Source organism: Pelobates fuscus, chromosome 3 (assembly GCF_036172605.1).
Source record: "Pelobates fuscus isolate aPelFus1 chromosome 3, aPelFus1.pri, whole genome shotgun sequence".
Taxonomy (NCBI): domain Eukaryota; kingdom Metazoa; phylum Chordata; class Amphibia; order Anura; family Pelobatidae; genus Pelobates; species Pelobates fuscus.
The window spans coordinates 56824656-56847321 of record NC_086319.1 but is presented as its reverse complement, the minus strand read 5'-3'; the positions used below and the strand labels follow the sequence as shown (position 1 = coordinate 56847321).

General features: G+C 45.4%; 1 protein-coding gene across 1 annotated transcript in view; it reads left to right on the top strand.

Moving 5' to 3' along the window:
* Positions 1 to 335: 335 nt before the first annotated feature.
* PLXNC1 (plexin C1) overlaps positions 336 to 22666 on the top strand; it is a 140569-nt gene continuing 118238 nt past the window's right edge. The window contains exons 1-3 of the mRNA XM_063447098.1: positions 336 to 1363; positions 15766 to 15897; positions 20504 to 20638. Coding sequence (XP_063303168.1) covers positions 386 to 1363; positions 15766 to 15897; positions 20504 to 20638 — 1245 coding nt within the window. The 5' untranslated portion in view covers positions 336 to 385. The remainder of the gene's footprint in view (positions 1364 to 15765; positions 15898 to 20503; positions 20639 to 22666) is intronic.

The following is a 22666-nucleotide window of genomic DNA, read 5'->3' as shown; positions in this document are numbered from 1 at the left end:
ATCAAAATAAAGTTTAGGCCAGAGTAGCCAAACTGAAATAATAGCTAATTTATAGAATATTTTCAGTTCTGCTACTTTTACCTTAAATTCACTTTGTATTCTTACTTTAGTAAATAATCCTGTATTTGCATCCTGTGTCAGTCAAATCTTACATGGTACACAAGAGTGACCCCCAGTGCTGAGTTTGCAGAAGTTGAAAGTGACACATCCTGCATAGTGCAGTTTTTTTTTTAACAAACAACAACTGTGATGAAATCTCTGTTTAAAAAGGGAACTAGACATGAGGTGGTAAAGTAAGAATTTAGATTCCAACTTCCTCCTGCGAGACACAAACTTTTACATTCAGACGCACTGTCTCTTTTGCTGAAGACTTTGATGGAGCATCATGCCACACATACTCTTTTCCATCTCTCTGCTGGTATTCTCATTTTTTATCCCTGGCCCTGTTTATGCTAAAGATTTTCACTCGTTCAGATATCCTATCAACAATATTGCGGTTGGAGAACAACGAGTCGTAGTTGCCACTGAGAACTGTCTGTATTTATTTGATCACACCTTGCACCTGCTGTCAGCGGTAGGACAAAGGGAGAACGATAGTACGGAATGTAAGGAGACTGAAGGAGGAAGAACCTCACTGGATCAGGCTATCACCAACTATAACATGCTACTACTTGTTTACAATGAAACTGTGCTGAGTTGTTGGAGTCGAAAGGGGATTTGCAATGAGAGAGGACTTGATCAAGTAGAGAAAATTAGCACATATTCGGAAAATGTAGTGTACTGTGATCCACAACATCCTGCTGTTGGGTTTGTGCATTCTACAAATCCATTCTATTTATTTGTTGCAACATATGCACATGGAAGAGATTGCAAGCATGAGACTGTAACGCGTTTGAAACATGTATCACTAAGGTTAAAGGATAACAGCAAACTTATAATCAACAGTCTTGATAGCTTTGCATTTGTGAAGAATGCAATGCATTTTGTAGATGGCTTTTTATGGGAAAACCATATGTTTTTTTCATACTATCTTTTAAATGGTGGGTATGCACGAATGGCAGTCTTATCAAAAATGTTTAATCGAATTGCAGTAGAATTTCAAGCAAGAGTCAAACTTGTATGTAATAATAAAGAACCACTGGAAGTTATCTTGTCTTCTGCCGAGTTCTCTATTTCTGGAAAACACTTTTGGGCTGGGATATTCACCTCTAGAAACAAAATGATATCAACGGAAAATACAGCACTTTGTATCTTCGATTTGACAGCTATAAAACAAGTCAAAAATAATTGTTCAGATGAGGACTTTACAACAGACGAGGACGCTAAAAATAAGGACGTTAACCATGTGGACCTTACATCATGTGTAAGTTTATTTATAATTTTACACACACAGCAGTTTTTTTATTTGGAAAATAATAAAAAGAAAATACTAACTTTTCCTAAAGTCTGTGTTGGTGAAAGGTGAAAAGAGAGGACAGGGAACAATATTAATATTAAATCCATTTCAAGTGTCGGCATATGAATAATGACCAATATTAAGGTACATTTCAAATGACCATGACATGGCACTGGTTCTCTTAAAGCTCAGCTGGTAGATGTAGTGTACTATATATATATATATATATATTTATCTTTTAGGAACAATAATTTAGGTTTAGGATTATGGAGCTCAATTTAGTTATTAAGGCTTTTATTGTGACATGTGTAATTACATACATAGGTTATCTGAGCGGAGCCCACATTGTACAGTATGTTGCATATATTAGTTATGACAACCAGTTGATATTCACATTTTTGTGTAGAGCCTTTTCCAGCATAGTTTTTCACAGTGTTCTTGGGAGTCCATCAATTCCTGGTATGCGTATCTTTGATACAACTAGTATCAATAATTGCGTCTGCCTCAACTATTTTCCTGGGCAATATAAACTTAAACAATAACATTAACATTCATCAAAACTATGCCGTTTCCCTCTATATAACAGCCTCCGAACTTGCGTTCATCTCCTTTAATACCTCATCCCTGTGGGAGAGTTGCTGGAAATTCTTTCTCCCCTTTTCTTGTATTTGGGGGGAGTTGATGTGTAGTGTTGCTGGTGTGTTATAGTGTTTATGTTGTCTGTTTGCTGATTGTGTGTGTAGCTGAAGTGCGACTTTCCCCTCTAGCGTGTGGTTCTCATATTGTCCTTTGTTCCACCGAGGATCTAAGCCCTCTAGCTTTTGTCCCTGTCTCTCCCTCCCTCTGTAGTGATTTAAGCAATGTCGCCTCAACATCCTATTTTAGAGCTGGATTCCTGTTCCCGTTGGGGTGTAGTTCTCGTCTGCTGTGTATGTGCCGCGTGGTTGTGTGTCGGTCAACTTTGTGTCAACTCCCTCTCCCCCCCCCCTCCGGTTTGATGGCCTATTGCGGCCCCGCTGCACCCCCCCCCCACACAGCGTACTCCTACGTAAGTTGTCATGTATCAGTCAGTGTAACCCATGAGGGGTTTCTTCTCCCTCCCTGTGTCTCCGGTGGGTGTCTGTCAGGTCCCCCCCCAGGTCCCTCCCCCGCCGGGGGAGAACACTCAAGGGAGACAGGAGGGGGGGAAGGAAAAAGGCAAAGGGAGGGGGGAGGACATCAACGCAGGGTAGGACCAAGGAGTGAATTTGCTGTCCGCACCGCCCCGGGGGTGCCCCCCGCCATCCCCCCCCAGTCACGCCATCCCCACCCAGCCCTTAGAGCCCCCCACCTCCCCCTAACTCCCCGCCGGCGTCTTCCATGAGCCACCTCGTCCAGTGGTACCATGTTTGGAGGTATCGCTCAGTTTTCCCCGTTGCTGAGAGTATGAGTTCCTCGGCCTCTCTTATTTCTTCCACTCTGCGTATCCAGTCTCTTGTGGTGGGAACCGTCTTCCGTTTCCAATAGCTGGGTATGAGGCTTCGCGCTGCATTGAGCAGATGCGGCAACACCGTCTTCTTTTATCTCGCAGGAGGTAGTGAGGTTACATGAAGGAGGTAAGCCTCTAGAGTGAAGTCGATGCTTGCATCCGTGATTGTGGTGACAATTTCGTGCACCTTCTCCCAGAAGCGCTTAATTTTTAGGCAGGTCCACCATATGTGGAACTGCGTGCCCAGTTCCCTGTCGCATCTCCAGCACTCCGGGTCGTTAGTACATCCCGCGAGGGCGAGTTTTTCCAGGGTCCTATACCAATGTGTAGGCATCTTGTAACCTGACTCCTGGTATTTGGTGCTGATCGAGGTTTTATGCGTGTTCAGGAAGACGTCTTGCCATTGACCTTCTGTCAAGGGGTGTCCCAGGTCTCTCTCCCAATATTTGGTAAAGTATGGAGTTTGGTTTCCGCCTCTGATGGGAAGGAGCATTTGATAGAGGGTAGAGATGCAGTGTGCCGGGAGGGTATCTTGCTCGCATAGCGTTTCGTATGCAGTTAGTTGTCTGTTCGCTGTTTCCATGTGTGGGATGGATTTCACATGCCTCGCCGATTGGTGGTATCTGAACTGTGTCAGGAAGCTCGGGGCATTCGTTGCCTGCAAGTCTGCGAGGGGTACCACTTCTCCTTCCCTACTTACGTGTTTCAGTCTGCACCTCCTCGGCAGCCCCAGCGAGGTCAGGAATTGAGAAGAGTCCGCCGGCTCGAATAGCGGGTTCCCCGCAATGGGATACATTGGGGACACTTGCGGTACCAGGTCTCTCCGCTGGGTCATTGCCCGCCACACTTTCATCATGCGTTGATGGTCGGGTGGTCGTTCGGGAGTGCTCCCTATGTTCCTCTCGGCATCCATGGCACCGTTGTGAGTGGAGCCCTGACAAAGCTGCTTTCTAGTGTAATCCACACTTTCTCCGGGGGCGCGTGCGTCCACTCTATGATCCTCTGTAGGTGTACCGCTTGGCGGTATTTGCTCAGGTCCGGTAGTCCCAGGCCTCCCCTCTGTTTTGGTTGTGTGAGGATCTCATATCTCAGTCTAGCTTGCTTTCCGTTCCACACGTATTGGGCGAACGTTTTGCGCGCCTGGTTGAAGTACTCCCTGGGTATGTCAATCGGTATCGTTTGGAGAAGATACAGGAATCTGGGTAAAGCATTCATCTTCAGGACATTTATTCTCCCCAGCCAGGTGATGTGTGGGAGTATCCTTTGTTGTAGGTCCTTCTGAATTCAACCCAGGAGTGGGGTGAAGTTGAGCCGGAATAAGTCAGGCAGTCTGGCAGATATCCAGATGCCTAGGTACCCCAATGCCTCATTGCACCAGTGGAGGGGGAATTCCTCTTGGATCTCCCGCACTGCGTTTGGATTGCAGCCGACGTTGAGGATTTCCGATTTCTCGTAGTTTATCTTTAAATTAGAGAGATGATGGTAAATGTCGAATTCCTGCAAGACCGTTCTTAAGGATGTGCGCGGGTTCGTCACGGAAAACAAGAGATCATCCGCATATGCTGATATTTTGCATTCTCCCCAGGTCCCCCTGATCCCCTTCACTCCATCGCTTCCCCTTATCGCGTTGAGAAATGGCTCTAGGCTGATGACAAAGAGTAGGGGCGACAAGGGGCACTCCTGCCTAGTTCCGTTGCATATATCGAATGGTTGGGATAGGATTCCGTTCACGCACACCCGGGCTGCCGGCTTACTGTAGAGTGCCTGCACCCATGCCAACATATGGGGCCCAAGGCCCACCTGCCGGAGCGTCATCATGAGAAAGGACCAATCCACCCTGTCGAACGCCTTCTCCGCATCTGTCGATATCAGCAGTGCAGGGAGTGACTGTTTCTGAGCCGCATGTATCACGTTAATAACCTTTACTGTGTTGTCTCGGGCTTCCCTCCCTTTGATGAATCCCACTTGATCGGTCTGTAGCTAGCGCATTCCGTCAGATATTTCCCCTCTTTTGGCAGTACCACTACGTGGGCCATGAGCATGTTGGGCTCCAGTGTGCCCCCCTCTCTGATCAAGTTGAAGACGTTCACCAGGTGTGGCGCCAGGTCCTTGGCGAATGTTTTATAATAATTTGTGGTGAACCCGTCTGGCCCTGGGTTTTTACCCGTCTTTGCTAGCTTCACTGCCTTAAGCAGCTCCTCCGTAGTGATGGGTTCTTCCAAGGCCTCTCTCTCTTCCTCGCTCAGCGTGGAGGTGAGATGACGGGCCACATATTCCTGTCTACTGTTTTGTAGAGCCATTGTGTCCGACTCCAATCCCCCCGTATTGGATGGCAGGTTATAGAGAGATGCATAGTAGGATTTGAAGGCATCCGCTATTGTTTTGGGGGTTCTATGGCACTCCCCTCCGTAGTTTATTTTTTGGACAAAGCATTTCTGTCGTTTGGCACGTAGGGCCCTATCAAGTAGTTTGCCACATTTATTGCCATGTTCGTAGAATGCTTTCCGGACTAGCCGGAATTGAAATTGGATCTTGGACGTGAGACAGGACTGCAGCCTCGACCTGGCCGCCGTCAAGCGTGTGTCTTTGTGTAACGTCTCCATAGCTGCTATTTGGGTCTGAGATTTCTTGAGTGCGATGTTTTTTTCGTTGCACTCCGTGCTTAATCAAGAGCCCCCTAATTGTACATTTATGGGATTCCCATACTACGGACGGGTTAGCTTCCGGAGCAGCGTTTGCTAGAAAAAATGGTTCCAAAGACTTGGTGAGATCCGCGCGTATTGTTGGATTTTCCAGTAGTGCCTCGTTCAGTCTCCATATCCATTGCTTTTGGGTAGGGCTGGGGTGTTTAATGGACATGAGGACCGGCGCGTGGTCTGACCACGTCATCGGGGTGATATGCGCCGACATAAGGTTGTCTAGGTGTCGGTGTTGCAGAAATAGATAATCCAGTCTGGAGTAGGATTTGTGGGCAGTTGAATAGAAGGTATAATCTTTGGTCGCGTGGTTGACCGCTCGCCAGCAGTCTATGAGCATGTGGTCATGTAGTAGGGCCTTGGTTCCCTGTATTACGTGGTCCATTAGCGTTGTCTTGCCCGAGGACGTTTCCATGCTGGGGTCCATGGGGACATTGAAATCCCCCCCCAGCACGAATGTACCCTCTCCAAATGTTTCCAAGGCCTCAAGGGTAGCCTTTAGGAAGGCTTTCTGCCCCTTGTTCGGGAGGTATACGTTAGCAAAGGTAAACTGTTCATGGTGAATTGTGTCCTTCAGAAAGAGGTACCTCCCTTGTGGGTCTGATTGTTCTGCCACCCTTTGGAAGGGAACATCTGTCGCGAAGAGAATCGCCACTCCCTTTGATTTGGCGTCGGGGTTGTTTGCAAAAAATCCCATCTGGTAGTACTTGTTGGAGAACCTTGGTACCTGGGTTGAAAGAAAGTGGGTTTCCTGGAAAAACGCCACGGAGACCTTCAGCGCCCTGAATTCTCGTAGCGCCCGAGCCCTTTTCTGTGGAGAGTTAAGACCCCTCGCGTTGAGTGTGTATACCACCAGCCCCTTTCCGTACCTCCCTCCCCCAAGGGGAAGGGGTGTGCAGCTCGGCGGCATCGGGCGGTCCCTGAGGGGTGGGGCAATGGATCGGCAATGGATCGGAGAACCGGCTAGCCGGCTGGTTGTGTTTTACCGCTGAAGGCGGTTGAGATATGGGCAATGTGCCTCTGGACTCGATGGTGGGGTTCTCGTATCTGCCCCTTACTCCTCGAGTCTCAGTATCTCGGCAGTACGCCCGTGTCTCGGCAATGCCCTAGGTCGGTGTCTTCAGGGCCCCCCCCCCCCCCCCCCCAAAAAAATCCTAAAAAAGTGGGCCTGTCTGGTCTTCCATGGGATTAGTGGTGTGGGTAGACCCGTCCGGGCTACCCATTCTATGTGTTGTATTTGCTGTCGGTGTAGTCGTCAGAGCTTCGTGTTACCCCTCTGTGTTTGTTCCCCCTATGGGTCTTCGCATGTGGCCAGGGTAAGCCATTACTATGCCCAACGTTATAGCCTCCCAGGGTTCGTTGCCCCTTTTAGATTGTGCCCGCAGTCGCTCGGATGCTGTTTGTCAGTATTGGTGTTCCGTAGCGCCCTTTTCTGCCTCCGCAGGGGGGCCTAGGCATGAGGTGTCCTCAAGGTGTAGTGAGCCTGTGGCGGGTCCCTCTGGGGGCCTCTGTGCTTACTTCCAACTATGATTATGCTAACTACCGGTAATGTAACCTGGGTCTGTGAGGTTAGCTTTATTTCTGGTGAGCTCTGGTGTCAGCGTGTAGGTGGGGTTGTGGGCATTGCTCGTGGCTAACCAGGAAGGTCCGCCGGGTCAGAGGGGGCCCGTGGGATCAGTAGGTCCACTATACACTGGAGTTCCTAAGCCCTCCCAGATACAGATCCTATGTCCCTCCCTCCCTATCTAGGGTACCTCCGGTACCAGCGTCTCCCCGCCTTCCCCCAACCCCCCCCTGTTACCTCCCCCCCCTGGCAGCCAACTGTGTTGATTCCCTTTATGTATTTAAATGTTTCTATCATATCCCCCCTGTCTCGTCTTTCCTCCAAGCTATACATGTTAAGATCCTTTAACCTTCCCTGGTAAGTTTTATCCTGCAATCCATGAACCAGTTTAGTAGCCCTTCTTTGAACTCTCTCTAAGGTATCAATATCCTTCTGAAGATAGGGTCTCCAGTACTGTGTACAGTACTCCAAGTGAGGTCTCACCAGTGTTCTGTACAATGGCATGAGCACTTCCCTCTTTCTACTGCTAATACCTCTCCCTATACAACCAAGCATTCTGCTAGCATTTCCTGCTGCTCTATTACATTGTCTGCCTACCTTTAAGTCATCAGAAATAATCACCCCTAAATCCCTTTCCTCAGATGTTGAGGTTAGGACTCTATCAAATATTTTGTACTCTACCCTTGGGTTTTTACGTCCAAGATGCATTATCTTGCACTTATCCACATTAAATGTCAGTTGCCACAACTCTGACCATTTTTCTAGTTTACCTAAATCATTTTCCATTTGGCTTATCCCTCCTGGAACATCAACCCTGTTACATATCTTAGTATCATCCGCAAAAAGACACACCTTACCATCAAGACCTTCTGCAATATCACTAATAAAAATATTAAAGAGAATGGGTCCAAGTACAGATCCCTGAGGTACCCCACTGGTGACAAGCCCAAGCTTCGAATATACTCCATTGACTACAACCCTCTGTTGCCTGTCACTCAGCCACTGCCTTACCCATTCAACAATATTGGAATCCAAACTCAAAGATTGTAGTTTATTGATAAGCCTTACTGAAATCTAGGTAAGCAATGTCTACTGCACCACCCTGATCTATAATTTTAGTTACCCAATCAAAAAAATCAATAAGATTAGTTTGGCATGATCTCCCTGAAGTAAACCCATGTTGTCTCTGGTCTTGAAATCCATGTGTTTTTAGATGTTCAACAATCGTATCCTTTAACATGGTTTCCATCACTTTCCCCACTACTGAAGTAAGGCTTACTGGCCTATAGTTGCCCGACTCCTCCCTATTACCTTTCTTGTGAATGGGCACAACATTCGCTAACTTCCAATCTTCTGGGACTACTCCTGTTATCAATGATTGGTTAAATAAATCTGTTAATGGTTTTGCTAGTACACCACTAAGCTCTTTTAATAGCTTTGGGTGTATTCCATCAGGTCCCATTGACTTATTTGTCTTTACTTTTGACAGTTGAAATAGAACCTCTTCCTCTGTAAACTCACGTGTAATAAATGACTCATTTATCCTTTTTCTTAACTGAGGTCCCTTTCCTTCATTTTCATCTGTAAATACCGAACAAAAATATTCATTGAGGCAGTCAGCTAGACCTTTATCCTCATCTACATACCTTCCTTCTTTTGTTTTTAATCTAACTAATCCTTGTTTTACTTTTCTTTTCTCATTTATGTATCTAAAAAAAGTTTTGTCCCCCTTTTTTACTGACTCTCTCTTCTGTGTGGGATTTGGAAGCTCTTATAACTTGCTTAGCCTCTTTCTGCCTAATCTTATAGGTCATTCTGTCTTCCTCACTCTGGGTTTTTTTATAATTACTAAATGCTAACTTTTTGTTTTTTACTATTTTGGCCACATCTGCGGAGTACCACAGTGGTTTCTTGAATTTTTTGCTTTTACTGACAAGCCTAATGCAATTTTCTGTTGCCTTCAGTAGTGCAACTTTTAAATAATCCCATTTCTTTTGGACTCCATATAAATTGCTCCAGTCTGATAATGACTCCTTTACACATATTCTAATTTTAGAAAAGTCTGTTTTTCTAAAGTCTAAAACTTTTGTTTTTGTGTGGTGTGACTCAGTCACTGTTCTTATATTAAACCACACTGACTGATGATCACTGGATCCTAAACTTTCACCTACAGTAATATCTGATACCAAATCTCCATTTGTTAACACTAAATCTAGTATGGCCTCTGTATGGCTAGTGTAAACTGGAGGATCCCCTCCCTCCCACATCCCCGATACCACACATCTAGAGTTAAAAAAAAAAAAGAGGGGGGGGGGAGAAATCAAATTAGGTAGGAATGGAAGAAAGAAACTAATGAAAAGCCAAGGGAAGGGAAAATAAAAGTTCGTAGTCTCGTCTCATCAGACCCTGTACTTATGTGCTGGATTGCGCTGCCAGGTCTCAGTCCACTCTCATGCTCAGGCCCCCTGCCGTTCCGCCGCCTATGCCTCCGGGCCAGCCTGGGGAAGTGAGGATATGTCCATCCCTGCATCTCCCTCCACCAGGTATCTTCTGCTGGCCGGTTGTCCCGTATTTCTCTCGTTGAGAGGGCACTTCAGTCTAGGACTCGTATGCGCAGGAGCCCCAGTGCTTCCGTGAAGGCCGGTACATCTTCCGGCGTGCGGATGGTCACCTCCGCATTCCCCCTGCGGGCTAGGAGAGCAAAGGGGAATAGCCACCTGTACCGGATCTGCGCCTGCTGCAGCGCCATCGTGACCGGTCTTAATGCTCTTCTGGATTGCAGCGTTAGGTGCAACAGATCATTGTACAGCTCCACCAGCTGGCCCTCGAATCGCCAGGCCCGTTCCGCTCGTGCCCTCAGCATCATGTCAGCTTTTAGTTGGTAATCTTGTATGCGACAGATGATGTCTCTCGGCGGGGCGTCGGGTGGCGGGCGCGGGCGCAATGCCTGGTGGGCTCTGTCCATTGCTATTCTGGCGTCTGGTGGGCGGCCCAGGAGCATGTTGAAAAGGCGGGTGAGTATCGCTTTGAGGTTCTCCTGCTCTGAGGTTTCCCGTAGGCCCCGCACCCGTATGTTATGCCTTCGGCTCCTGTTGTCTAGGTCTTCAATGTGTAGTCTCATGTCTGTAATCAGTGCTGCTTGTTGTTGGATGGCGGGTGGGTCCGGGCCTGCTGCGTGGGAGTCTCTCTCTTCCAGGGAGCGGACTCTTGCTTCCAGCGAAGTCATAGTAGCGTGGTCGGATGCGATTTCGGTCTGCAACGCGCCCTTCACCTCGTCTACCAGCTTTTGGAAGTCTTCTTTCTTGGGCAGGGAGGCAAATAGCGCGTACCAGTCCGGGGTCTGAGGAGTCAGCCTCCCATCTTGGTCCGGTGTAGATTCTGCCTCCGATATTGTGGATCCTGGCGAGGCCGGCGCCATGTTGTAGGCCTCGAGGCGAGCCGCCAAGACCGCTGGCGTTTGGAGGTACCCCCTGATAGACTCTGAGAGGGCCTCCCCCTGGGTTCTAGGGGTTGAGGGTGTCATCTGGGTGCGTTTCGTGCGACCCATGGAAGCCATATACTATGTCGTGTAGCTTATTTAGGGCATCAAGGGACGGAGCCACAGAATTAGGCAGCCATCTCAGTCCAGCGTCAGACCACGCCCCTATGGAGCTCAATTTAAAGTTTAGGGTTAGCCAGTTGGCTAAGGACAGAGACATTGCTAAGGGGGCAACCAAGCCAGAGACACATGTGGGGTTCTGAAAAGCCTCTGATCTTATAAAGGCACCAACTCAGTGTTATTCTTTTGTCTCTCTTAAATACCTCCACTTACATACTTTGCAACAATGAAACTTGAATGTAATATAATGTGAAATTATTATACAGCAAAGTGTAAGATTATTGTTGTGGATGGAGAGTTTTAATGTACTGGGTGCAGGTTTAATGCACCAGGCTTGGTGTTAATGCAGTGGATGCAGAGTTAATACATAATATATAGTTAATACAGCATGGTGTGGGGCTTATACATATAGGTTTATCTAAACTTCAGAGATTTGGTTATAATATGATCATAGAATACGTTAGGGTTTAGGGTTGGGCATACTGCATGGTAAAAGGCATGTTATAGGGTGGGGGGTCTAGAATTAGTTAAAGAGACACTATAGGCACCAAAACAACTTACGCTTAAAGGGATCCTATAGTGCCAGGAAAACAAACCCTTTTCCTGACACTATAGGTTTAATAGGTCCCACCCTCCCTTGGGGCCCCCCTCCCGCAGGGCTGAAGGGGTTAAAACCCCTTCAGTCACTTACCTGAATCCAGCGCCGCTGTCCCTCGGTGCTGGGTCAGGCTTCGTCAACGCTGCTCCTCCCCCACCGACGTCAGCGGGCGGGGAGACTTAATGCGCATGCGCGCGCATTAGAACTCCCCATAGAAAAGCATTATTTATTGCTTTCATGTGGGTAAAATCTGACGCTGGAGGTCCGTTAGAACGTCCAGTGTCAGATAATGGACCAAAAGATTCCGGAAGCCCTCTAATGGCTGTCTGTTAGAGGGCAGACTTCGAGCTGCAATGTTTTACATTGCAGCACTAAGTGCAAAAGGGTCACAGCACCCAGACTTCTTCAATTAGCTGAAGTGGTTTGAGTGCCTACAGTGTCCCTTTAATGAAGCTGTTTTTTGTGTATAGATCATATCTCTTATGTGTCACTTCTCAATCCTCTGCCATTTAAGAGTTAAATCACGTTTGTTTCTGTTTATGCAGCCCTAGCCACACCTAACCTGCCTGTGACACAGCCTGTATGAAAATAATGGTTTGATATTCAGTCAGATGCTAACATACTTTAGAAGTATTTTTTTTTTTATTCTTTATTTTGAAATTGTATACATTCAATGTAGTATAGTTGCCTCGGCCGGTTTGAGAATGATAGTGTTGAGTGTCGGGATATTTGGCTAATCTATTTGTCAGTTTGAACATACTTAAGAAGTTTTAATCTCCTGCTCTTTAACTTGAACTTTAATCACACACAGGAGCTCCTTCGAGGTCTAGCAAGCTCTTTTAACAGTGCATAACATATTTATATGCAATAAAGGAAGTATAAACATTAAATCTCACTTTACAGGAAGTGTTTAGAAAGGCATTATATGCAGGGAGCTGTCACTAGGGCTGCATAGAAAAAGTGATTTGACTCCTAAATGGCAGAGAATTGAGCAGTGAGCTGCAGGGACATGATCTATACACCCAAACTGCTTCATTCCTCTAATGTTGTTTTGGTGACTATAGTGTCCCTTTAAGTCTTATATTTAATTACGTGTTAGAGGTTATAAAATATACAGCTGCGGTCCATGGTCTTTTAGACACTTAGCAACGCTTAGAGCTGTGTGTTGTGGCAGACTGTTGTGGGTATTGTTGGGGGGGTTGAGTGTGTAAGAAGGTTTCCCCATACAACTTTCTTTATTATTGTTATAGATCCAATATTGATCTTTGTTATAATCAGGGGAGCCCAAATTGTATCAAGTGCACTTGGAGAAGCGTGAATCAGACACCAGATACTTGTTGGTTATCAAAATAAGCCTCTGACCTTTATTTTAACAGTTTGTGCTTTTATGCATTAAAAAGTTAGTGCTTACATGCAAATACTCATAGGACAGTAGTAGGAAGGGAGTGAAAGGGTAAAAGGAGTACAGATAAGACATAGGGATGAACGTCATATACCGTATATACTCGAGTATAAGCCGACCCGAATATAAGCCGAGGCCCCTAATTTTACCCCAAAAAACTGGGAAAACTTATTGACTCGAGTATAAGACTAGGGTGAGAAATGCAGCAGCTACTGGTAAATTTCTAAATAAAATTAGATCCTAAAAAAATTATATTAATTTAATATTTATTTACAGTGTGTGTATATAATGAATGCAGTGTGTGCGTATGAGTGCAGTGTGCGTATGAGTGCAGTGTGCGTATGAGTGCAGTGCGCGTATGAGTGCAGTGTGTGTATGAGTGCAGTGCGTGTATGAGTGCAGTGCGTGTATGAGTGCAGTGTGTGAGTGCAGTGCGTGTATGAGTGCAGTGTGTGTGTGTATGAGTGCAGTGTGTGTGAGTGTATGAGTGCAGTGTGTGTGCGTATATATTAATTGAATATTTATTTCCAGTGTGTGTATATAATGAATGCAGTGTGTATGAGTGCAGTGTGTGTATGAATGCAGTCTGTGTGAGTGCAGTGTGTATATGAATGCAGTGTGTGTGAGTGCAGTGTGTGAGTGCAGTGTGTGTATGAATGCAGTGTGTGTGAGTGCAGTGTGTGTATATGAATGAAGTGTGAGTGTGTGTGAGTGAAGTGTGTGAGTGCAGTGTGTGTGAGTGCAGTGTGTGTATATGAATGAAGTGTGAGTGTGTGTGAGATGCAGTGTGTGTTTGTGTATGTGTTGGCGGGGGTGGGCATTTAATATATTATTAGTTATTATTATTTTTTTTTATATATTATTTTTTTTTTTTGGTATTATTATTTATTATTTAATTATTATTAATTTATTTATTTTTTTATATATTTTTTTTCGTCCCCCCTCCCAGCTTGATACATGGCAGGGAGGGGGGCTCCTTCCCTGGTGGTCCAGTGTCATTGGTAGTTCAGTGGGGGGGAGAGGGGGGCTGGCAGAGCTGTACTTACCTTTCCTGCAGCTCCTGTCAGCTCCCTCCTCCTCCGCGCGGTCTGTGCAGCTCCCTCTGTCAGCTCCCAGTGTAAGTCTCGCGAGAGCCGCGGCTCTCGCGAGACTTACACTGGGAGCTGACCGAGGTGCTGAACGGACGGCGCGGAGGAGGAGAGAGCTGAAAGGAGCTGCAGGACAGGTAAGTTACAGCTCTGACAGCCCCCAGTCTGTATTATGGCAATGCAAATTGCCATAATACAGACTATGACTCGAGTATAAGCCGAGTTGGGGTTTTTCAGCACAAAAAATGTGCTGAAAAACTCGGCGTATACTCGAGTATATACGGTACATATAATAGATACGTTCCGGGAAAGAGAAGGAACAGACTGATTTAGGAGAGACAGCTCAGGTGGGGGCTATCTGCTCCCGGAACTAGACACATATGGTCTTAAGTGTCGTTTTAAGCATTAGGCATTTCCTGAGTCCAAGTTAGCCAATTTTAATATAGGGTATCTAATATGACACCTATAAGCTTGAACCTTGGAATCAAGGTAAATTCTTTCACATTATTTATTTTTTATTTTTTTATTTCAAATCCCCCCTCTTCTACTTCCCAGAAGGGGGACTTAATACATGTTGCTCTGTGGGAGAGCATATGGTGTGTGCCTCTAGCTAAAAGCTTCCTTGCTGTCCACTCAATCAGTGACTCACAGAATGTCTTACTAAGAAGCACCAGGACTGGGTGGGACCTCCTAAAGTTATCTGCACCCAATAGAGGTACATATCACAAAGGGAGGGCTTCCTTTACATTCAGTGCCGGTGCTCCAGAACCAGGCCCCTACTCGACCACCAAATTGACCTAATATGTAGGCTGATTATGGTGTCATGTCATGAAATGTAATGTAATGTAAGAGATATGACAAAATGACTCATGAAATTCACGACAAGATTGCAATGTGCACAAAAATGTAAGAAAAAATATGACTGTGAAAATTGCTAATAAAATGGTCATGTGACCAGATTCAACATGCCCCATGGGAAAAAGCCCAAGCTGTCTGCTATTTTTCCCCAAAAATTACATGGACAAATTAAATTAATCTGTCAAAACAGTCTGGATTCTGAAATTGGAAGGTAGCTAATCTGAACATAGAACTTCCCAGAAAACATCTGGCAAACTACAATAGAGTTAGATTGCTGTACATAATGAATGTAGCTGAACTCAAAGTGTCTTTTTGCTTTAGCCTCCATCAGAATTACAATGTTCACAGTGAAAATGCAGTGTTATGCTGTATGTACATGAAAAATAAAACCTATTAAATATAACCACAAGTTTTGCCAGAGGTTAATGCTACAATGATTACATGATGTTATCATGTCGTTCAGCAGTTTGAAATTTGCTGATTGATACACTAAATTTAGAGTCCCAGCATGTTCCAGCTTCAAACCATAATGCCATCTATGTAATATGTGCCCTGTAATGTCCAAAAAAAGATTTGATGTCCTAGAAATATAATGTATTTCCACAATCAGGACTGATAAATGAATTAATTGTGAGTTATTTTTCTTGTTGTACTTTTTTTTTTTTTTATTCCCAATTGTTTTGTAACTTTAATAACTACCTAACCTAATATATTATTAATGCATTACATACAGAAAGGTTTGTTATATATATGCATGTTGTGTTATATACACATGCAGAGTATCGAAAGAAAGCCCTGTCTGTTCTTTAGAAAATAATGTGAATAATAGTGAAATGATTATAAAACACGGACATATCAAAAGTGTAAATATGGCCTCAGTTACGAAAGGTATGGAAGCTTTAAATCCATTTGCTTGTCAACCTTATTTGTTGAGATAATTGAAAAATGTGCCTTAGAATAAAAAAAAAAAAGTATATACCTACTCAAAATTAAGAATGACAAAAAGCAGTATTACCACTTACATTCTTCTACATATCCAGTGATCATGCAATGGTAAAGTCATCTGATTTTACATTTTAACACTTTTCGTTTTTCAGGTTGACAATAAGCAATTACCCATAAATGAGAGAATAACACTGTCCCATGGAACCCTATCGGCTGTGTATGCTGTTGAAGTAAATAAAAGAATGGTATTCTTTCTCGGAACCGGAAATGGACAAGTACTTAAGGTAAAACTCAGATAGTCGTGATTCTTATACTGTTCATTGTTAAAGCAAGTTCAAATACTGCTCTAGAGGAAAAAATATATTGCACCTGACAAATTACATTGCTGCTGTGGTTACAGTCTGGTAGGTAAAACGGCATCAGCTCATTCTGAGGACAATGATACTACATGTGTATAGGAATTGCAGCTTCTTTAAGGCAAGGAATCGAATATGTTGGCACATCGGGCTTGAGTCGGAGAAAAACTGCGGAATGCAAAGGAACCGGCCAGGAGTTCCAGGCAATTGATGTGAAGTGATGATTCCACTTCGGACCATCTGCCACCTGTAGATACATTGCCACAGCGTGCACCCCAACCGTGCAAGCTCGCATCGGATTCTATTATTATGTCTGGTGTGGTGCCGAAAATGGCTCGGCCATTCCAGGCTTCCATATGGGAGAGCCACCATTTGAGTTCTGTTTTCGCCTCTGTGTTCAGAGTGATCATGTCCGTGTATGAGGTCCCGTCTCTCAAATGGGAGGCTTGTAGGCGCTGTAGCGCTCGATAGTGTAGAGGGCCCAGGAAGATGGCTTGTATGGAGGCCGCCAGGAGGCCAATCACTCTCGCCAATTGTTTTAGGGAGATCTGTGAGGTCGTCAGAGTGCGTCTGATCTCTTTCTTTATGTTGGTTAATTTCGTCGCCGGTAAGTTTAGGGTCTGTAGTGTAGGGTCCACGATGAGACCCAAAAACTCTATGTGCTGTGTGGGAGTTAGGATGTGTGGGAGTCTGAGTCCACGTCAGATGAGTCTCGGTAATTTGGATGGACTGACCCATGATGAGGATGTCGTCTAAGTAGATTATGAGACGAACCCCTCGACTTCGTAGTAGAGCCATCACGGGCTTCATGAGTTTGGTGAAGCACCATGGGGCTGAGGATAGTCCGAATGGGAGACAGGTGAATCTCCATTTCCTTCCTTGCCATATGAATTGTAGGAAGTCTTGGTGGTGTTGTGCAATTGGTATTGTGAGATAGGCGTCCTGTAGGTCTAACTTGACCATCCAGTCCGACGGTTGGAGGAGATCTCTGAGGCAGTGTATGCCTTCCATTTTGAAATGGTTGTAGGCAACATAAGTGCTGAGTTGTTTCAAGTTGATCACTGGGCGGACGCCGCCGCCTTTCTTGGCAACTAAGAATAGGTTGCTCACATAGCCTGGGGTAGTCATAGGGATCTCTAAGATGGCTCGTTTGTGTGCCAATTCCAAGACCTCCTCGGACAAAAGGGAGGCGTCTTGTTGGGAAGGGACAGGAACTCTAAGGTATACCCTTTTACCGTGTTCAATACCCAGGCATCTGATGAGATGTGTGACCATGCATGGAAAAAATTTCGGAGTCTGCCCCCCCACTGCCCATAGGGAAGAAGGAAATATGAGAGGACTTACCATAAGGTCGTCTTCCTGGACGGGTGCCTCGTGACCCACCCAACCCATGGCCGCCCACGTTGTGGTAAGAAGGCCGGGGTGTTGCGGTGTTCCGTGAAGGAGGATTGTCCAGTGTAGGAGCCTCGGTTCTGTCGGAATAAACCCCTGTTAACACGGCCAGACAGACGGCTCCTGGCTCTTCCGGCCCCACCAAAAATCTTAGGGTGGAAAACTTTGCGCATATTCGATTGTGCCTTGTCTAGGGCAGTAAAAGTATGTACGAAAGAGCCAAGCTCTTTGACAAAATTTTCTCCGAACAGGAGACCATGGGCCTGGGTGCCCGGCTTGGTTATAGCCATGTTCACTAATTTGGGTTCTATTTTCAATAAAATCGCTTTGCGACGTTCTGTGGTCATCGCACAGTTGGCATTGCCAATCAGACAAATCACCCTTTGTATCCAACCACTTATGGCAGTACGATCCAACTCTTGGTCGTTTTCGACCATATCAAATAGTTTGGTTGCTGGGCCCAATATATCTAATATCTTATCCTGGCAGTTGCACAGGGAGAAATCTAGGCCTTTATTAGGCTTCCAACCTGTCTTGCCCAGCAATTGAATGATTTTTGGGTCCACTGCAGGTGTTCTGCAGGCCTCGTCAGGGATAGTGGGACGTGGGCATTCTGCCCGCAGTTTATTACGCGTTGCCTTATTTAAAGGCTTGCAAATTCTCGATGCAATGTATTTGGCCACATGGGCCGAAGGGGACCATTCCGTCGACCTTGGATGACGCAGGTCATCGGGGTCGAACAGAGGTTCCCCATAGGGGTCTAAGAGCTTGTTTGCATCATCTGGGGCCTTAAGCTCCATGTCATGCGAGTCAGATTGAGGCGTATTGTGCTCTCTGGGGTCATGGTCTTAGGCCATGCCATCTGACTCGGGATCTGATGGATCCTCCGTATCCATGCAGGTCTCTTCTTCAATCTCGCTGAGATCCGACTCAGAGTATAGTTGGGCTTTTGCCCTTTTCCATAATCTAGCCGATTTTGCCCGGCTAGTGGCTCTTTTGCGCCGTGGTACATTAGGCGCGCCATCTGTGACAGGTGTGTAGCTGTCCATCTGTGAGATTGAAGCGTGTTTAGATTTAGCCATGGCCTTGTGGCCAGTGTGAGGCTGTGTTGGGGTTATTACAGGCAAAGCCTGGGTAACGGTCGGCTGAGCCGATTTCTGTGCTTCAAGCAGAGCATGTGTAAGAGTCTGTGAAATTGACTCAGACATCAGTCCCATGGCCGACATGAGGGCCTTAGTCATGACATTAGACATAGTGCTGTCAATCAGTAACTGCATATCAGCAGCAGGATCAAATTCAGCGGGGATAGACGCTGAAATATCAGATACCCCTGTAGGTGTTTTAGCACTCCCTAGATTGGTGTTATGAGACCCAGAAGGAGTGGGCATATCTTTGTCACCAGGCATGTTGTATATAGAACTGCCAATATCCTAATTGTTATAGCAATTGAAACCTAAATTGTTAAAGCAATTGAAACCTAAAATGGAGGGTTGATTAACCCAGAGGAAAAAAAAAGGGGTTATAGGACTTTAAGAGTAATGAAAGGTAGTACTCACAGAAAAACAGGCAATATATATAACATTTATAATCATATACACTAGAGGGGGCAAGGAGCTGTCCGACCGCCACTGCAGCTGAATCCCAACTCCGAGGTCCGGTCGTTGGGGGTGGAGCTGCTTGCCGAGCGCGGGAAACCAATAAAATGGCCGCCGCGAGCGGCGGTGAGGAGAGCCCAGAAGGTAATGCCGGGTTAAGCAGAGCTCGCGGCAAATGTGTAATCAGTTGTAATGTTTACACATTTGTGAGCCGCGAGCAGGGAGCAGGCTTTTATTAATGGTAATAAAAGAATAAAATTACAAATAAAATTACAAATAAAAATTACAAGAAAACAATAATGCCATAGTTAAGGAGCCTGAGGGATCAGATATACTTAACTGAGGGAACAGCAAAGAAAGAGTAACAGGATTGGTTGCCAGAGCCTATTATGCTGGAGGAGTGGAACCTGATTGGCTGTTTCCTGTTGCTGGGAAGAATACACCTGAGACTATTAATGTTATTATTGGTTATGTTTATAAAAAGTTTTTTCTTTGCTGCTGAGGGAAATAAAGAAAGAGTGCAGCATAACAGGAGCCTCCGTGTCTTAATAAAATCAAAGTTAATCACACTAACGACACGCTGTGCACTAAAGTCAAACTGCCATACAGCCCATTACCCACTTGTTTTCCTGTATGTGATTAACTGGGATTAAGGGGTGCACCATGCAATTTAAACTCAGGCCTAGCAAGCTGAGAGGTCAATTAGATCCTAAGAAATACTAGAAGAAACCTGGACTGTAAACGAATCATTACTTCAGACACAACTCTTCTATAAGTCTGCTATGGAACCATGACATGCGCACAGTCGATTATTCGGCAGGTGCGCTGTGTACCCCAACCCCCCAATAACTTACAGACACCGTATTTCTGTTGGAATAAAAAAGTCCACAGCTTTATTTATTATTATAAACAAGGTAACAAATTGGGGTCATTGCCACAAATGTAAATTTACCTCCACCCCCCACCGTACATAAATTACCCCCGGCAATGACCCCGCCCAATAACAATAAATAACATTATAAATAACAAATAACACATAACACATGGCCTACCAAAGAGGCCCCATATCCATAACTTTTTTAACTGTAGGGGTGTACCGAGACCCCCCTACACCACCTGGTTCGGAGCCACCGACGAGCTCGAACCCACAAACCATTTCACATTCCAGTCTAATCCAGCCTAACCAATTTATACTCCTCCTACCTTCCAATTACCCAAGCCCTATCCCGCCGCTGTGACCAAACGGGAACTACAAAACAACAGGGAGGGTGGGAGGGACAATTACCAGGTAAGTGTCAGTTTAGTTAAAATGTCCCTTACTCATAAAATGGCCGCTTAATATACTCCTATTATCCAGCCCCCATTTTCCAATAACTACGCCCCTTTAACTGGTTACTCCCCTGCCTACTCCTGGCTCTGTCAAGGCCCACTCCCCTGACTGCGCTGTTCCATGGGCTTCATTCCCACTGTATACTATTCCTGGACCACAATACATTGTGCAGTCTATTTGAATGCAATTCTGCTCTCTCTGTTGTTCTAACATCCAGGTTAACTTGGATGCAAACTTGACGGCAAGCTGCCCAGAAGTAATAGATGTCTTTACCAATGAGACCTCAGTGTTCCGTACGATTGCACCAGATCCAGTTAATAGCTCTTACATATATGTAGCCACCACCAATCAGGTCAGTATGGATTTAATTGGATAACATTCTGTGAAATGTGATTAAGCCATATCTTGGAATAAGCTGCTTTGGAAAACTATGTGATATAGATGTGTCAGTGATTTGTGTTTAGAAAAGTTTACTAATTAAAGTCACACAGTTTTTTTTTTTTAATAACTTAAGTGTGAAGTGTTGGGAATTCAGAATGAATTTCATAATTAAAGCTTAATATATCTAAACTGAAAATATAGCTGACGTAGATATTTTTTTCCCCCTATTTAGCATATTGTGATCTGAAATATGAAATATATCCTGAATTACAAGGTTGCTGTGGTATAGGTAGTAGGGAATACCAACCTCTTAGCTTCTCTCTTTCTTGGAAGGGTATCTGCTGTGGCCAAGCTTTTGTGTAAAGCTTTTAGAAGTACACATCAATTGTACCCATGCTGGGGGAACTTATCCCACATCAGGCTTAGTTGTTCCTGGGCTTTACTTTCATCAGAATTGTTTTGCAAAACTCTCAAGAATTGTGAGTAAGGTAAAGAAGCTTTCAAAGAACTAGGGTGAAAACTATTGGCCTGGAGAAAGGTATTGCGATCCGTAGGTTTGGAAAACAGAGTATACACCAGACTTGTTCCCTCACGGTATACTCTTACATCTAAAAAATCCACAGAAGAAAAATTCATCACGGCCGTTGTAACGGCTACCCAGATAGAGAGAGGGTTTCTGCCGTTGAAGACGTCCTTTTTCCCTGCAAGCTGCTGTGGAGAAGTAGGCTGCTGTAATCCCATCCACGATATCCAGAGTGAGGAGCAGGTTCAGCTGTAAACAGGAGCAGAATAATATTCCCAAATAATCCCCTTCCAAGAACGAGACGAGGCTACGTTTTGAAGGGTCAAGATGAACTGAGGACTGGAACACCCAGCCTGCTTTTTATTAGAAATAGATACACACAGAACACTCCCAGGGGGAGGATGAAAACAACCAATAATACAGATGGTAACACCCCCACGTCTCCTCCCCTCAGATAACTACATAACCCAATTAAAATGTCCACATTTTTCCACCAGTTCTGGATGTACCCCAAAAACAGGGGGTACAGCTTTAAATCCGGTAGCGCTGGATAGCTCTCCTTCAGGGGGACAATATATCCAAAAATCACCCCATTCGGATGTACAGTTCGGGAGATACAACGTTCCAAAGTTTTGACCGACCGCACAGACCAACTAGCCGAAATTAGTTCCATGAGTTTTGGCCTTGCGGTCGGTCTCCGTTCGCACGGTAAAAAGGTATGATAATCTGGCCATCCATGCGAATCGCGGGGTTCGCTGGAATCCCCATAGATGATTGCATATAACTACCGAACGAGGGGACGTTCGGTAGTTTCCGTACGAACTTATGGAGGTCTGGAGGATTCAGCGGTGTTCGCCTGTTTGCGTATCCGTTTTCAGTTCCATGCGGTTACAGGCAAACACCGCTGTTCGCACACAAGATGGCCGCGAACACGTGGAAAGTCCCGAAATGGCGGCCACCTCTGCATTACACGTGAAATTCGCACGGAACCAGACGAACAGAGGAATGAAACGGATGGATGTGTAAATTGTAATTCCCTTGTTTGTTTCACATCCACCAGAGGTTTGTAGGGATCTGTTACACTGCTCCCCTTTTGTGGAACACTCCGGCAGACCCGGATTGATCCTTTTCGGGTCAACTTGGGGCTGTCCGGTCCTTTGTTAGGGCAATAGTTCTGTTTGTCTGGACAGACCGTCCGCGTTCCCATTAAACTTGCCAGGGCGGTATTGGATGGAGAAATTGTATGGCTGTAGTGCGAGACTCCATCTCAGTAAGCGTCCATTATCTCCAGCTACTCTGTTCAGCCATACAAGGGGGTTATGATCAGTAATTAAGGTGAATTCTTGACCATACAGATATGGGGTTAATTTCTTTAGGGCCCAGACCAGGGCTAAGCACTCTTTTTCCACTGCCGCGTAACTCACTTCTCTAGGTAACAGTTTTCTGCTGAGATACGCGACAGGGTGTTCGCCCCCG